The sequence below is a fragment of the Drosophila serrata genome, unplaced genomic scaffold (assembly GCF_035046125.1).
Source record: "Drosophila serrata isolate PLE 108 unplaced genomic scaffold, ASM3504612v1 contig_241, whole genome shotgun sequence".
NCBI lineage: Eukaryota > Metazoa > Arthropoda > Insecta > Diptera > Drosophilidae > Drosophila > Drosophila serrata.
In genome coordinates, this window is record NW_028257139.1 from 161,122 (window position 1) to 177,356 (window position 16,235).

Below are 16,235 nucleotides of genomic sequence, written 5' to 3' on the forward strand. Positions count from 1 at the left end.
AAAGAGTTTTTCCAATCCGCAGAGATTCCTGACACCTTTCCGGTATACAAACTCCATTTCATGTTCCGTGTGCTTCCCCTTTCTGTCACCACTTCAATCACTTCAAATATTCTCACGCACGCCAAATCGCTATTCAAGTTCGCAGCTGGCATTCAAGAATTCAGTATTAAGTCGAAGCTGCTCGTGTTCGGTGCTCGCGAGCTGGAGCCGCCACCGACTGGAGACTTACCCAACCCATCCCATCCGAACCGAAGCAACCGGCACGGCCTGCCACTATCAATAAAACAAATAAACAAAGGAGAAACATATCCTTAAAATGAGCAGCAAAGTGAACTTCGTCTTTGACAACAACCCCCTGGGGGTGTACCAGTCGGGTCAGGTCATCTCCGGTACCGCGGAACTGGTTACAGAGCGTCCGAAAACCATTCGATGTAAGTGGCCATGCGGAAGACGCAGTATTCTAATGATTCCATGACCATGACGTCATGGTCTCCCTTCCCTCTCGAACCACAAAGTTCCCATCCACTTTCGTTGCGTAGCTGCGCGTCGTCATTAATATTGTCGGTGTATTGTTGTGCCTAGCTTTTGTTATAGTTGCCGGTCGATCTGTTTGTCTGTCAGATATATATATATATATATGTTTTATATATGTTTATATGTCTGCTTTATATACAACACACATGTGCCCGCTTGGCTGGCTTCGGATATCAGATAGCGTCTAAAAAACTAGTTTTATTTTGAAATTGCGGCTGCTGTTTATATTATTAGACATTTGGTTCTGTTTATTGGTCAGTCACTCACATCTAAGGTTTCATTTAGACGAAAGAAGGTAATTGTAGTTGACTTTGGTTTTTAGAAATTGTAATCAAATTTGATTTATGTTTGCCAGATTAGTTTTTTAACATACTACAATTATCTTTTAAATCCGGAAGTTTAAGAAATCTTCTAGGATTTAGATTACATTGGTCCCTTAATAATATAGTAGAATTAATAAAAGTTAGATAACCAATTAATATGTTTAAAATTTCGTTTAAAAACAACATAATATATTAAGTACCTTTCATCTTTTCAAGTGTATCAACCATTCGAATACTAAAATTATTATGAGCTTTTGTTCGTTTGGTTTAAATCTTATTTAATTCTATGTATTATTGTTTGTGGATTAACGAATACTTTTTGTGTCGCTATAGCGAATCAATTTTCTAATACAATACCACTGAGAACCGTACAATAAGTCTAAGGTCAAATACAATTAAACTAAATGCATAATTGAATTACATACCCTCAGTACAGAGAAATTAACTCAATTGCAGCGATCTTTATAACCATAAACGGGTATGCAGAGACACGCTGGCAGGAGAGCGAAGAGCGGGTAGGTGAGGATGGGAAGACCACTAAGACCCTGGTGACCCACACCACCACGAAAGTCTACTACAGCACAGATCAGTATGTTTACGGCCAGAATGGTGGATCTCAGCTGGAGCTGCCCACGGGCAAGTATGTATTTCCCTTTCGGGCCACCATTCCGCCCGATGCACCCACCTCCTTCAACGGTGCCCATGGACAGATTAAGCATGAGGTCACCATGACCATAGATCGTTCCGTCCGCTACAACAACACCTTCAAACAGTGCTTCTCTGTGATCCTGCCCCATGATCTGAACAGGCGCCATGAGTACGCGGTATGTAAATAAATAAATGCATTAAATTAAAAACGATTTTAAATTGGATTATCTCTCAAACAGGAACCTTTGAAACGTCTGGAGTCCAAGAGCTTTTGGTGGGGCTCGATCTTTGGTGCCAACAAACCAATGGTCATGGATGTGAGTACCACGTATTCAGGTTATGTACCCGGTCAGAAGATCCACTTCCATTTGGTGCTGGACAACCAGTCGGATGTGCAATGTATGGATGTGAAGGTGCGCCTGCTCAAAAATGTTTCATATCGTGCCAACTCCTCGGGAGTAAAAGAGCAGCTCAAGGTCACAGAGACAAGGGTGGCAGACAAACACTGTGGTGAGGTGCTGAAACACAATAAGGCGCAGTTTAATGAATTCCTAGTGGTGCCACCGACAACACCCACTACTCAAAGTGAAAAGGACCCCATCAGGGTTAGCTACACGCTCCGCTTTATTGCCAAGACCTTCAAGCTGCACGGCGGTGGAGATCTGGTGGTGGATTTTCCGCTAACCATTGGCACCGTACCACTGTTGGGTAGCGCCGGAGACAAGGGACCCGGCCAGACGGACAAATCCCAATCCAATGGCAACTCTTACCCAGGTGAGAGTAGTTTCATGTGACGATGTAATGAAAGATCAATATTTATAAACCTGTATCCAATCTCCAGGTTCTCCCCTCTTTCAAGAAGATATTAGTGACGAACCATTCGAGTCCAATACATTTAAGCCTCGGTATCCCGTATATCCATTTGACAATAAACCTGGATCTGATACTAATGGAGCCAATGGAGGAGCCACAGTGCCCAATCTGTATCCCAAGGCCCAGGACACACCACCTGCTCCCCCTGTCCACTTTTCGCCGAATCCAGTGCCGCAGGCGGTACACAAATCTCCACCATATCCGACAAACCCACCTGCCGCACCTGCAGCTGCTGGTGCACCAAGCGGCAATTTCGAGGTTCTTGGCTTTAGCATTCCACCTGATTATAAGCCTACTCCCAGTGCTCCAGCTGGAGGTCCCACGGTCGGTATTGGCTGGAAATAGAACCCACTAATATAGCATTTTATGTTCCACACTTCAAGCCGCAGTTTAAATAATATTAAACGCGCGCCCTAGTGGCAACGCTGTGCTCGTGACAGCTGCCTGCATATTTAAAAGCTAAAATCAATGTAAAAGGTCAGTCACAACTGAATATTTTTCTAAATTTGTATTTTAAAATATTTACATATTATTTAAATATATCCTAGACATACTTGAGTGATGTGGATCCTGGGCTTTCAAATATCCATTATTTCTATTATTATTATTATTATTATATATTTAGAGTATTATTTTTAAATAAAATATTAAAGACATTTTGTATAATAGTGTTTCAATCCAAGCATTGTACCAAACTAAAATATTCATGCACTAAAAGGAACGACTACAACTCTTAATCATTTTTTAAGAGAATTTTGATATATATCTATATGAAATCCCACCATTTCCGTTATTTAACTACCTTGTAAATCTTGAGAAATATAGCGCAATTTAACAAATGTAGAATTATTAAATTTTAATTTATTTAATTTAAATTTACTTTTAGCTCCTATGTATGGCTCAATCGACATATAGCTTTTTTATAGCTATTATCGATAACTGATACCGATAGTCGATAGCGGGCATCGCTTGTTTGAAAGCTCACCTCCAGCGGCTCGAACAGCTGGCCGCGTGCACTTGGCGACGTAATTTTTGTTTGTTTTGTTGTTGTTGCTGTTGCTGCTGTGGAACGATCGCTGCGGGAAAACCAGTTTGTGGAAGTGGAAGTGGCCAACATAACTGCAACGGCATCTCACCAACTACTATTACAAGCCAAATACGCAGACACGGTTGGCGGAACAGAGACAGCGGATGCCTGGCGAAAAGAAAGTTTTGACGCAATCCGCGGCCTCTGCCTGTAATGAAGAAGCGTCGCCGCCGCAGTAACTGCTGCACTCTGCCCGCGTACGGACGCATTTGCTCCAGGTAAGTTCCCGCTCCAGCACGTTCCCGCCGTAGGGATTGCTCCGATCATTATCTCAAGTATATGTCATGGACGGCTTTGTCTCTTTTATCTGCCCCACAGCATCGAAATTGGAATTGGAAGTGGAATTCGAACTGGAAGTGGACAACGGTCGGCGAACAACGGAGCATCGGACAACAAAAGCGGCCATTGGCAGCGGGAAAAAAGTGAAATCGCTGATAAACCCGAATACCCCCCAGACTTTTTTGTCAGTAAGTCAATCAATGAATGGCCTGGCTCTGAACCTGGAATCTATTTCGGAATCTTGGCGAATTTGCGCTCACTTGGGCGAAGCAGAGATAATAGTGAAGTAATCGCGGCGACATCCTCACGCTCCGTCGAGCATGACACTCGTAAGTCTCGTCTCCTCATTGCACTCTACCACTAGCTCCACCATCTTCTCCTTTGCCCGTTGTCTACGCATTTTTTTACACATCAATTTGGCCATCAAGATGATGAATGCGTAAACAATTCGGAGTTTGCGCCCGGCCGCACCTCTAAAACACCTTGAATGAAAGCTACAGTCAAGCCTCTAAATGCTAAACTTTTTGACAGCTCCCACAAAATTTGCATAGAAGCCAAACGTTTCGAAAATATTTCAAACTAAAAGATATTGAAAGTAATTGGAAATCGCTTGACATTTGCTTTCAACTATTAGTTAACTATTTTTCCTTTAACGATATACTAACATTTTAATTTCTTTCCCAATTTTACCTTGAATTTAATACAGAAATTAATATTTTTCGACTTACACATAGTACCTAATTTTTAGTTTCACAATTTCGTCAATGAATTTCATAAGAAAATCCACATAAGTCAAGATTATTGTATTTATTAGACTTACTTTGTTTGAATACAGTTTCTAGCCTTATTGTAAATCAAATTTAAGTTAGTGATTTACAAGAACTTCCTTAAATTGAAAGAAATCCTAAATAATGGCCCTACATTATTTATGAAAATTTAAAATAGATGTTAATTTTGTTGATAAACAAATTCAAATACCGAGTACCTCTTTTACTTACATTCAATAAGTAAATTGAAGCTTACAAAATGTCAGTTAGTGGTTTCAATTATTGAATTTCGACTGTAATAACGTTGCCTCCCCGGCCTGTTTGGTTTTCTTAATTTTTACAGAAATGCCATTAAAGAGTTGGCAGTCGCAGCAATAAAAGTGAAATCCGCACGAGCAAATATACGCACACCGAAAGCGAAACCAAAGCAGTTCCGACACAGACATGGCGGCAACCACAGGCTCTAGCAGCAAAGCCACTGCTACCAGCAGCAGTACCACCGCCACTACTCCCGTTCCGCGACGCAAGCACAGCACCCGGGAGCAGCTTCACCAAATGTTGGCCGGCGGTCTATCGGCTGCCATCACACGTTCCACCTGCCAGCCGCTGGACGTGCTCAAGATCCGCTTTCAGTTGCAAGTGGAGCCCCTGGGCAAGTTCCGTGGCAAGGAGGCAGCCGGAGCAGCAGGAGCCCTAACCTCTAAATACACATCAATCGGACAGGCGGTGAAGACAATCTACCGTGAGGAGGGACTGCTGGCCTTCTGGAAAGGTCACAATCCCGCCCAGGTGCTGAGCATCATGTACGGTATCTGCCAGTTTTGGACTTACGAACAGTTAAGCTTGTTGGCTAAGCAGACGAAGCACCTGGCCGATCATCAACATTTGTCCAACTTTTTATGCGGCGCTGCTGCCGGTGGAGCGGCGGTGATCATTTCCACTCCCCTGGACGTGATTCGCACCCGACTGATTGCCCAAGACAAGAGTAAAGGATACCGGAACGCAACGCGGGCTGTGTCAGCGATTGTGCGACAGGAGGGACCGCGGGGCATGTACCGCGGCCTGTCCTCCGCCCTGCTGCAGATCACGCCGCTGATGGGAACCAATTTTATGGCCTACCGCCTGTTCAGCGACTGGGCGTGCGCTTTCATGGAGGTGGGTGACCGCAGTCAACTGCCCACATGGACGCTGCTGGGACTGGGTGCCTCCTCGGGCATGCTGTCCAAGACGATAGTGTACCCCTTCGATTTGATCAAGAAAAGGCTGCAGATACAGGGCTTCGAGTCGAACCGTCAGACCTTCGGCCAGACGCTGCAATGCCGCGGAGTCTGGGATTGCATGCAACTCACCGTGCGGCAGGAGGGCGTGAGGGGCTTGTACAAGGGCGTGGCCCCCACACTCCTCAAGTCAAGCATGACGACGGCCCTGTACTTCAGCATTTACGACAAGCTCAAGCAGGTGCGCTTCTAGGTCGCACTCGAAGCCGGGCCATTATGTGCGCCTACATCCCAGCCCAGTGGGTGCTACCAGACAGAATCTACACTGTATTTTCTATTTTTATATATATCTATTTATATATAAATGAATAATATTAAGGCATAGGCTAACTGTTGATTAGTTTTCGGTTATGCAAACGGGGTTCTGTTTATCTTAGACCAATTGACTTGGCCAGCGCCTTATCACAGCACAAAACACACTTAGCTCATCAGTTAAGTTTAAATATATGTTTAGTTTGTAGAAATTTAGCCGAAAAAAGCCGAACATGGCTTCAATAATACATGAAATCAATATTTTAATAATTATTTACCTTCTGTTGATTCTGCAGAACAAGGATGGTTTTGTTGTTTAATTATTTTTATTAAATTTAAGCATTCAGGGACTTTAATAAAACTTGACTACATCACACATAGTTTGATTAGTTACTATAAACTATTGTCTTTGTTAATTGAAATTCAAATTACATTACTCATTCATTCATATTTATCTTCCCAGGTATTTAAAGATTGCGGCGAATGCTGTTAAACTAACAGGTGAAACCCAAACGTAAACAATGTTAACGAAAGCTTTAACATTTAAGCTTTTATTTTGTGTTGTGAAATTGACCGGTTAATAAAAATAGTTGAGCAATTTTTTAGTTTCCTAAGAGAAATGGCTCTGGAAAAGACCTATATTATGGATAAGAACTCAGTTCCCTGGCTGCTGTGGCGACCTCCGAAAAAGGATAAGGCTGAAGGCGAAGACTTACCGGATAACAAGCTCACCTTCGATGGACCACAAGTGGTAGCCTTCCATTTCCTCACCAAACACGGCCAAGATCTTCTCAATTCAAATCCCACATGGTTGAAGGTGCTCGATCAGCTTGCTCAGGAGTACGCCGGAAGGATTCGATTCAGTCTGCAAGAAATGTCCACCATAGGGGAATTCAACGAGAACCTAAATGCCGAGGACTTTGGCAGCTATCGGAAAGGATTGCCACCGCGGATCTATGGCAAGGACTCCCAGGGCCGTGTCTACGAAATGCACAAGTTGGTCAGCCACAAGTACTTGAAGGAGTTTTGCGAGCAACTCCTGCATGATCAGCTCTTCCGGGCAGTGATCTTGGGCCCTTCTACCAAACAGGACTCATCGCCAAGGAACTACTTTGAGCTGTGTGAGCAGAGGAGTGGTGACATGCTGGTTATGCTGTACGATCCCGCCAGCTACTACTGGACCTTTCAGGAACGAAAGCTACGAAAACTGGTCCGCCTGCTGGCCGGCGAGGATCTGCCCATTGTGGTTGTGGACAAGGCAAACAATTACCTCGGCGTGGGCTTCAATGCCAATTGGCAACAGCTCATCTACTGCCACAGTTCCACCATTTTCTCGTCACCAAGTCGAGATGGCTGGGACATCAGACTGAATATTTTGATGGAGACTACCCGGCAATACCTGCGCCACATAGCTGGTAACAGAAAACCAGAGTTAAAGAACTATGATGCCAAGGGCGAGCTAAGGGGACCAGTGGAGGCTTTGGACTTCATTAAGTATTTGTATTAGACTAAGTTGATAATTGTTGAGACTTATTTATAATATGTTTAATGACTTCGATGGGTGAACTGTCCCCAATGTCAAGCCATGTTTGTCCGAAAAATATCAAAATCGAATTACGCACAGCTAGGTTTAAAGATAAGATTTTATATATTTAGAATTTTATTGGATTGTTGGCATCCCGTGGCTGGACATGGATCATGACCTTGATGGCCCCTCCTTTGCCGAGGCGCGAAGTCTCGAACGCCTCGGCCGTCTCTGTGATGTCGAAGTGGTGCGTCACCAGACGCTTCACGTTCACCTTGCCGGAGGCCACCAAGGCCAAGGCGGCGGAATAGCTGGGAACATAAAATAATCAGCATTTGAGTCTCGAGTCCAGTTTAAACACTCACTCATTGCAGTAACGGAAAACTCCTCGGATGTCAATCTCACGGGCCAAGGCATTGATCAGTGGCAGCTTCACCTCTGGAGCTCCCATGCCCACCACCACCACCACTCCGCCGGAGCGTGTGGCCTGCAAAAAATATGAGTAAGTCGCTAGATCTCGGGTTTCTTCAGGTTTCTTACAAAGATGGCCAGTCTGGCGCTGCTCTCAGCTCCACAGCAATCGATGGCTTTGTCCGGAACTCCGCTCATCGTCTGATGAACTACTTTAACGGTCTCCTCGGCAGGCTGATCCCGCTGTAAAAGCAACGTGTGCGTGGCTCCTAGCTCCTTGGCCACATCCAGACGCTGCTGCACCAGGTCAGTGATCAGAATCTCCGAAGCTCCCATGGACTGAGCGGCCTAAATGGAGAAACTCGGTCAATAAAAACCCAGCTAACAGAATACGGCTCTTCTCTTACCAGTAGGGTGACCAGGCCAATAGGTCCGGCACCCAGAATGAGCACCTTGGAGCCCAAGCCGACTCCGGCGCGGCGGCAGGCGTGCACTCCCACTGAAAGTGGCTCCAAGAGAGCACCCTCCTCCATGGACACGTGATCGGGGAGCTTGAAGCAGAAGTCCGCCGCATGCTTGTAGTACCTTGTCAGATTTCCATCATAAGGTGGAGTGGCACAGAAGACCATGTCGGCGCAGAGGTTGTACTGACCACCCTTGCAGTGATCGCAGTAGCGGCATGGCACTCCCGGCTCGATGGCCACACGGTCACCCACCTTCAGGTGGGTCACCTTCTTGCCCAGTTTGGCCACAACACCAGCTGCCTCGTGGCCAATGATCATTGGCTTGGTCAGCACAAAGTCTCCAATGCGACCATGGGCGAGGTAGTGCACATCAGATCCACAGATGCCCACGCTGTCCATGGCCAGCAGCACCTCTAGAAAAATCGGACAACAATTTATAATTAGAAAATTTCTTGAATAGAAAATCGTTAAGTGTGTTATATTTTCTTGCATGTTTTTTGGAAAATTGGATATATGTAAATTGAAACGTATGGAATTTCTGAAACAAATGTGCAATATGTACCTGCAAGTATTACTATCTAACAGCTTAATTCAATAGATTATGATATGTATATTCATTGAGCGTTATCTGAAATACACTCAGAACAAAACCTGAATAAATTATTACAAAATTCCATTGTAATACTTCCTACAATTTAAGTATAATTTGTGTAATATAAAAAACAAATGCAATATTATTCGACGCATTTAAGCATTTTAATAACATTGGTTTAGTTTACATTTGAAGGTTTCTTTGTGAAATTATAAAAAAAATCAAATTAGGATTTCAAAAAACGGCAACGATTTTTAAAATTTAAAATGATACTTTCTACATTTCATAAAAAAAAACTATTCTGAAGATTCAAATCAATATATTTGTATGGTTCAGTAGTTCCCTAAACTTTATTGGATAATTTTGGTTCTAACTGAAGGTTTCTTTTATTTTATTAGTAGAAGAAATATATGTAATATATAATATATGATATATTTAATTATTAATACGATAAAGGCTTTAATCCGTACATTTTTTCTTTCAAAGCTTTGCCATTTAACTCAAAAAATCAAATTTAATCAGTTGTCAGGCTCTATCAGAGCAAAATAACTAGTTAAATTAATGTATTCAAATAATATTAATGGCGAAAGCTTAGTAACTTAAAGTGCCTGATAAAATAAGTTATTATTAGTCTTTGTTTTTTATATTATTTTAAGGGTTTATTTATTTATTATATTTATATTTATTATAGCACAAGAGACGATAAAAAATTTCTATCCGTAAAGACATTAGCTTACCATCGTCGGCGATTTCCGGAATCGGACGTTGCTCCTGCAGGAAGTTAATTTATGATAGTCAAACAGTTTCCTAATGTATTTCCGGTTCTGGGGGACTCACCAGACGCAGGTCCTCGATGCCATGGAGCACAGCTGTTAGGTTGTCCGTTGCCATGTTTACCCGGTATTAAATATAAATTAAATATTCCTTGCAGTAGCACACGTCTGTTCACTATAAAAGCTGATTTTGAACTGAGTTCAGTATCCGAATCGTTTGATTGCTGCGCTGGCAAGTTGGTAATTATAGTAGTGTCCGTATGTATATATTTAAATTTTTTCTATACGAATCTATGTTCGTGTTTTGAGTACAGTTATAATTGGTTAATCGAGACTCCTGAAGAGTGCCAAAATTATGCGTACTTGTTATTTTAATTTTACAGAAAATTATTACCTAGAGATTTGGGTTTTGGGTGCCTAATGATGGTATTCATCGCGAGAGGCGAGCCCCTTCCTGTTCTTTATATTCACTCTCTCCTGTAATTTGTTGCTGCTCTCTCTTGTGTGTTAAAAGAACCCCCAAACAGCTGGTTTTTATTTACTGCTAAATGCTTGTTTACTTATAGATTTGTAGTAGGCGTTTATGCCGGCAAAAACAAGAGTGAGGTAAAAGAGCTCTTTGCCTCTCGCTCTTTGAAAGTCTTTTTCTCTTTCTATTTACATACACTGGAAAGTTTCCCTAATAAATTAAAGTTGTGTACTTTTAGAAACATCTTTTTAAGAAATAGTGATAAAAAATGTACTTCAAAATCACCAAAAATATGACTTTTCTGCAATATTTACTAAATTTATTATCTAAATTAATTAAAAAATTTACGTAAAATACTAAGCTTTTTCCTGGGAATCCCATATATTGCGGGAACTCAGACTTTTAAATGTTATTATTATAAATACAAATTATTATAAAAATTGTGGTTTAATATTAGGGGTTTCTTCTGTAGTTTAAAGGTGATTGACAATGAAATTTCATTATTAAAAAATTATTTAAATTCCTTTCCATACTTTAACTGAACTGCAGTGTATTCATGTGTCCATCCATTACGTTATCGCTTGATTTACGAGTTTGACGCCGCTTGGGGTTAATTGAAAAATATAAACAAATATTTATGCAAATAAAAGAACAAGTAATAGATTGATTATAAGAACGCAATAAGAATAACAGGTTTGTTTGTGTTTGCTATATAGTTTTATTGGCTTTATTTCTCCGGCTAATATATTCATTTCAATAAGAGTTTGATATTCGGGTTCTTAATTTTCTTAACATATAGAATTTCTATTTTAAAAACGTTTGCTTATATAAGTATGTTTGTATATAGATGTGTGGCTTTGCTGCTGTTTTTTCTTCATTTATTTATTATTGACGTAGAAATAAAAATTGTTTGCTTAAAACTAAGAAAAATTTTCCATCACGACAACTACGCATTTATGTTGGCTGCTCTTTTGGTTTCACTCTGAAGATAAATGCAAAATCTGTAAATGCGATTTGAGTTCGATATTTACGTTTCTTATTTATTAAATTTGGCTTTAAGATCGAAAGGAAAGCAGAGTTTCAAATGGCAGGCTAATGCCCAACTACAACAGTTAACTGTTTTTATATATAAACCTGGCAAATGGATCGAAATATCTTTGTTAAATCAAAGATAGCAATGTCAACAACAATTTATGGGATTACTGAATAAATTATTTAGTGATTTGGAAAATTAATTCCTATCAGATTATTATGAGGATGTAGTAATGTGGCTTTCAGACAAAAAATTTAATTACACTTTTCTATCAAATCTGTGACTTTTGAGCAATTAATTTTTTGCTGCTTATTGACAGATAATTCCATGACATTTGCAAGGTTATATTAGGATTCGGTTAGCCGAATTCTATATTCTCTATTTTAGGCGCTGTGCGAGTGTTAGATTTCTGTCAACTTAAATGCTAGTCTCTCTAGGGTTTGGATTATGTTTGTGGCTTCGATATATATAGTATATTTCCGTTCTCTAAAGCTGCAATTGCAGACATACGATTATGTCAATGTAAAAGGAACAAATTTGGCCAAAGGAAACTTATTGTGTTGATCTTACTCCTGCCAGCATTGCATATTGCAAATGCAATTACGTTTTTATATCACACTTATGGTCGAAAATCCGGGGCCGCTAACGAAATTGAGGCCATACACATCCTACATTGAAAGCTCCTGACGTGGCTTGTTAATGTGCAACCGCTGCGGATCCTGTGGCGCCACACATATGTCAGTAAGGATCACCACCTCATAGGGACTACAGTCGGGCATGTGCAGGAAGCCACACAGCCAGCCGTAGAAGCCCTTCTCGATGTCCGTAATGTCGTTCACCCAGCTGCTGTACTGCAGGCTCAATTGGCGCACTCCCGAGTAGATGCCCAGCCCGAAGGTGCACAGCACAATGGCCAGTGGATAGGCCACGAACAGGAGCGGCGTTACCAGGATCTTGTGGAGATAGGTCCGTTCCTCGCAGTAGTAGTTAAACATGTTGTACCAGGTGAGGGTGCCGATGTAAAAGGAATACACCGCCGAGATGACCGTCACGAAGGGCAGGCACAGCAGCGAAATGAGCAGGATGTGGAGTCCGGTGCCACAGCTGCAGGTGCAGCACAAGCTGCCGCCCTTCTGTGAATCACTGGCCATTGCATGGGCATTCAGCTGTTCCAGCTCCTCGCGGCTTATGTTGATCTGCAGATCCACGGACTGACCCTTCTTGCGGCCCCGCTTAATGGTGCCCGTCATGGTCAGGTAGTTGCCGCCGCCATCCTTTCGCGCTTGGTAGCCTCGCTCCAGGCTCTGGTCGTAGGTGTTTAGCACACTCGTTTCCCCGGACTCTAGGTCCTCGTAGTTGGCGATCTCCGGCGATGAGCGCTGATTGCGTCCCTGCCCAGGCAGATCCGAAGTTCGAATGTTCACCCGCTTCTTGGAGGAAGAGCGGTTGCTCAGGCAATCCTGTGACTTGCTCAACTTGGCGTCCAGGCTGCTCTCCGAGTAGCAGCAGCTGCTCGGCGTTACGGTGCTACTCTCATGCCTCTGCGATGTGGACTTGGTGCCTTGTGAGATAGACTCAAAGTTCTGGAGCTCGTTGAGATTACCGGCCGACCGGGCCGACTTCTGGCTGTGCTGTGTGGAGCTGGCCGAGTGAGTGCTGGCCAAGGTGTCCTGGGTGCTGGGAACGCCCAATTCCCCCGGAAGTTGCGGCAGCGGCTGTTTGTTCTTAATAATGAGCTTTGACTTGCGGAGCTCCTCCTCGAGGCCCGGATTCGAGGGCGACAACTTGGGTCGGTTTTGCTGCACAACAGTAAGTAGAAAGGTGAAAACTGTTTATATTTATATTACAATGTTTTTACCAACCTGCACACTGACAATATGGTCCACATAATTCTGCTTCTTGGCTTCTGATTTGGTTTGTTGACGTTTCCGGGGCGGAATAAAAACTGGGCGTTCCTTGCTACCCGTGTTTGTGTCCACGCCCAGACCGCTGGATCCTTTACCCACCATTTTAAGGTTTTTTCTTTTTTTCAAAGGGCTTTAGCCGAGAAACCTACATCACTTTCCTGCTGAAATTCAATTTTTTACTGCCTTCCCGGAGTTACTTAACGCGCAGTAATGCAAAAAAAAAGTGCACTTCCGGCCTCTGTCGCTTTGCGGCTGTGTTGTTATTGATTTTTCCTAGCTTGTGTTGGCATGTCCTTGTGCCGATTTTGCGTTCATTGGCGCTTTTTGTTGCATTTTGGGTTGGGCGGGCAATGTTTACAAGAAATTTGACGCCTGCGCCTTGGCCATGTTTAGCTTTTTAAATGCAGTAATTGTGGTCACAACAACAGTTGATGTGCAGGTACATTTACGTTTTGTATAACATTATTTTGTTTAATAGAAAGCGTTTTCTTGTTAGTTAAATTGGTATTGTTTCTCCTAGATTAAGCACTTTTTAAACTTTAAGGAATAACTGTATTTCCAGTAGAAAAACAGCTGACTTCGATAGAGTGAAGTTGTCTGCGCTTCTTGTTTACGTAGTGTAAAAACTTGCATTTATGTAAAAATTTTTGAAAATTATCTACATACTATCAATTATTTTAAATTTGAGTTTTTATGTTAGAGTTCCATTTTATTTATTCAAGTTTGGTGAAGTAGTTATAAAACAAGCTACATTTTAAATTGAATAAAGTATTACCGCTTGAACCAAGAACAAAATATCCAATTCCTCAAGCTGAAAAAAAAATAAAATGATAAAGGATAATAAACATGGAAGGTGGATAACTTTGGGAAGCCTTGCAATTTTCAATTGATTTACATTCTTTTAAAATGTAGGGCTCAAGCTAAATTTAAAATCTGGCTAAGCTTTTTGGCATACATTACCGATCGCGTTCTGGCCACACTGCTACCCGGCCTTTTCCCGCCTCCTCTTCGTTATCGCTCTCCATTCTTTATTTGCCACTTGATCTTGTCACGAAACTTTTCCACTACAATTATATTGCAAGATGTCGGCTACAGAAGGCAAGGTAAGTTCACCTGGAGGAATACTAATTAGAAGGCACACTAATGCACTAAAATACAACAAAACACACCTTAATTGCAGGTTATCACATGCAAGGCGGCTGTCGCTTGGGAGGCCAAGAAGCCACTGGTCATCGAAGACATTGAGGTGGCGCCGCCCAAGGCACATGAGGTTAGTAGAGTGGTTCACCCTGGGTACTGGGTTACGATTAGGTTATTAATTATAAAAATGTTCCACAGGTGCGCATCAAGATCACAGCCACGGGCGTCTGCCACACGGATGCTTTCACCTTGAGCGGTGCCGATCCCGAGGGCTTGTTCCCCGTGGTCCTGGGCCATGAGGGAGCCGGCATTGTGGAAAGCGTCGGGGAGGGAGTGACCAAGTTCAAGGCCGGCGACCACGTTATTGCCTTGTACATTCCGCAGTGCGATGAGTGTAAGTTCTGCAAGAGCGGCAAGACGAATCTCTGTCAGAAGATCCGACTAACCCAGGGGGCGGGTGTCATGCCCGAGGGCACTTCCCGTCTCTCCTGCAAGGGCCAGCAGCTTTTCCACTTCATGGGAACCTCCACTTTCGCGGAGTACACTGTAGTGGCGGATATTTCTCTAACCAAGGTCAACGAGAAGGCGCCCCTGGAGAAGGTTTGCCTGCTGGGTTGCGGCATCTCTACGGGCTATGGAGCTGCACTGAACACAGCCAAGGTAAGCTTGATAAGGATTCTCTTGGAGAGTCCATAAATTACCTTTAAACTTATAATATATTTTGCACAATTTGTGTAGTTAATATTCTTTTACGTAATTCTCAGAAACCTAGAAATTATTTAATTTATGTTTTTTTAAGGTCACACCTGGCAGTACCTGCGCTGTTTGGGGACTGGGAGCTGTGGGCCTGGCCGTTGGCTTGGGCTGCAAAAAGGCCGGCGCCGCAAAGGTCTACGGTATCGACATCAATCCCGATAAGTTCGAGTTGGCCAAGAAATTCGGCTTCACCGATTTTGTTAACCCCAAGGATGTGGCCGACAAGGGAGCTATTCAGAATTACTTGATTGACTTGACCGACGGAGGATTCGATTACACCTTCGAGTGCATTGGCAATGTAAACACCATGCGTGCAGCTTTGGAGGCTACCCACAAGGGTTGGGGCACCTCTGTTGTTATTGGTGTGGCCGGCGCTGGTCAGGAGATCTCTACGCGTCCCTTCCAGCTGGTCGTTGGTCGTGTTTGGAAGGGATCTGCCTTCGGCGGTTGGCGTTCCGTTTCGGATGTGCCCAAACTGGTGGAAGACTATCTGAACAAGGATTTGCTGGTTGATGAGTTCATTACCCACGAATTGCCTTTGTCCAAGATCAACGAGGCCTTTGACTTGATGCACAAGGGCGAGAGCATTCGCTCCATTATCAAGTACTAAAGAAGAAGATTGTATTTCGTACGATTGCGTAGAATAATAAACAATGTTTGTATATGTAATACTATCTCTTTAGGGGGTCCAAATCCGCTCAAGACACATATAAGTATGTGTTTAGCTACTCGTGTTCATTATTTCTTAGACTTGCTTATCTACCCTGGCATATTTAGGTTATCAGACTCAAAGTTCAATGAATTGTTCTAGATTGTGACGTTTAATATACTATTTCGCAATATAAATAATTGTATAAGCAGGTTATCCAAAGGCCAAGGGCAAAAATGAACCGGACATCCTTCACAGCATCGACATTTGCATACATGTTCCGAATACTATGCAATCGTGATGTATTCGTTAGGAGAACAGAACACGTTTTTTACTTTAACTAATTAGACCAAGATATGTACGTCAGGTTTAGAGAGACGAGCTCTATCGTTTAGGTCTAAAAGTTATAATAGTAAAAACTAAATATTTAGGGCCATACATCAAATTATACCTCTCGATGTGTATCCCTTAATCTC

At 42.6% G+C, this 16,235-nt stretch overlaps 6 protein-coding genes across 6 annotated transcripts; 4 read left to right on the forward strand and 2 right to left on the reverse strand.

The window, feature by feature from the left end:
* Nucleotides 1-6: 6 nt before the first annotated feature.
* On the forward strand, nucleotides 7-3,041 carry LOC110187981 (arrestin domain-containing protein 17). The gene is made up of 4 exons (XM_020957502.2): nucleotides 7-431; nucleotides 1,314-1,681; nucleotides 1,745-2,279; nucleotides 2,347-3,041. Exons 1-4 carry the CDS (start codon nucleotides 317-319, stop codon nucleotides 2,721-2,723), a joined length of 1,395 nt encoding a protein of 464 aa, XP_020813161.2. The 5' UTR covers nucleotides 7-316; the 3' UTR covers nucleotides 2,724-3,041.
* Nucleotides 3,042-3,328: 287 nt separating this feature from the next.
* Tpc1 (Thiamine pyrophosphate carrier protein 1) lies at nucleotides 3,329-6,440 on the forward strand. The gene is made up of 3 exons (XM_020957503.2): nucleotides 3,329-3,683; nucleotides 3,784-4,073; nucleotides 4,855-6,440. The coding sequence occupies exon 3, from the start codon at nucleotides 4,956-4,958 to the stop codon at nucleotides 5,979-5,981; it is 1,026 nt and encodes a 341-aa protein (XP_020813162.2). The 5' UTR covers nucleotides 3,329-3,683; nucleotides 3,784-4,073; nucleotides 4,855-4,955; the 3' UTR covers nucleotides 5,982-6,440.
* Nucleotides 6,441-6,659: 219 nt separating this feature from the next.
* On the forward strand, nucleotides 6,660-7,680 carry LOC110187690 (uncharacterized). The gene has a single exon (XM_020957124.2). It carries the CDS (start codon nucleotides 6,660-6,662, stop codon nucleotides 7,545-7,547), a length of 888 nt encoding a protein of 295 aa, XP_020812783.2. The 3' UTR covers nucleotides 7,548-7,680.
* On the reverse strand, nucleotides 7,666-10,142 carry Sodh2 (Sorbitol dehydrogenase 2). The gene is made up of 6 exons (XM_020957123.2): nucleotides 9,870-10,142; nucleotides 9,770-9,803; nucleotides 8,384-8,853; nucleotides 8,106-8,324; nucleotides 7,931-8,052; nucleotides 7,666-7,876 (listed from the first exon to the last, which is right to left on the reverse strand). The coding sequence occupies exons 1-6, from the start codon at nucleotides 9,921-9,923 to the stop codon at nucleotides 7,693-7,695; spliced, it is 1,083 nt and encodes a 360-aa protein (XP_020812782.2). The 5' UTR covers nucleotides 9,924-10,142; the 3' UTR covers nucleotides 7,666-7,692.
* Nucleotides 10,143-10,968: 826 nt separating this feature from the next.
* On the reverse strand, nucleotides 10,969-13,833 carry LOC110187818 (uncharacterized). The gene is made up of 2 exons (XM_020957296.2): nucleotides 13,170-13,833; nucleotides 10,969-13,106 (listed from the first exon to the last, which is right to left on the reverse strand). Exons 1-2 carry the CDS (start codon nucleotides 13,314-13,316, stop codon nucleotides 11,976-11,978), a joined length of 1,278 nt encoding a protein of 425 aa, XP_020812955.1. The 5' UTR covers nucleotides 13,317-13,833; the 3' UTR covers nucleotides 10,969-11,975.
* Fdh (alcohol dehydrogenase class-3 Fdh) lies at nucleotides 13,641-15,779 on the forward strand. Its single transcript, XM_020957637.2, has 4 exons — nucleotides 13,641-14,317; nucleotides 14,395-14,484; nucleotides 14,553-15,014; nucleotides 15,154-15,779. The coding sequence occupies exons 1-4, from the start codon at nucleotides 14,297-14,299 to the stop codon at nucleotides 15,718-15,720; spliced, it is 1,140 nt and encodes a 379-aa protein (XP_020813296.1). The 5' UTR covers nucleotides 13,641-14,296; the 3' UTR covers nucleotides 15,721-15,779.
* The last annotated feature ends 456 nt before the right edge of the window (nucleotides 15,780-16,235 follow it).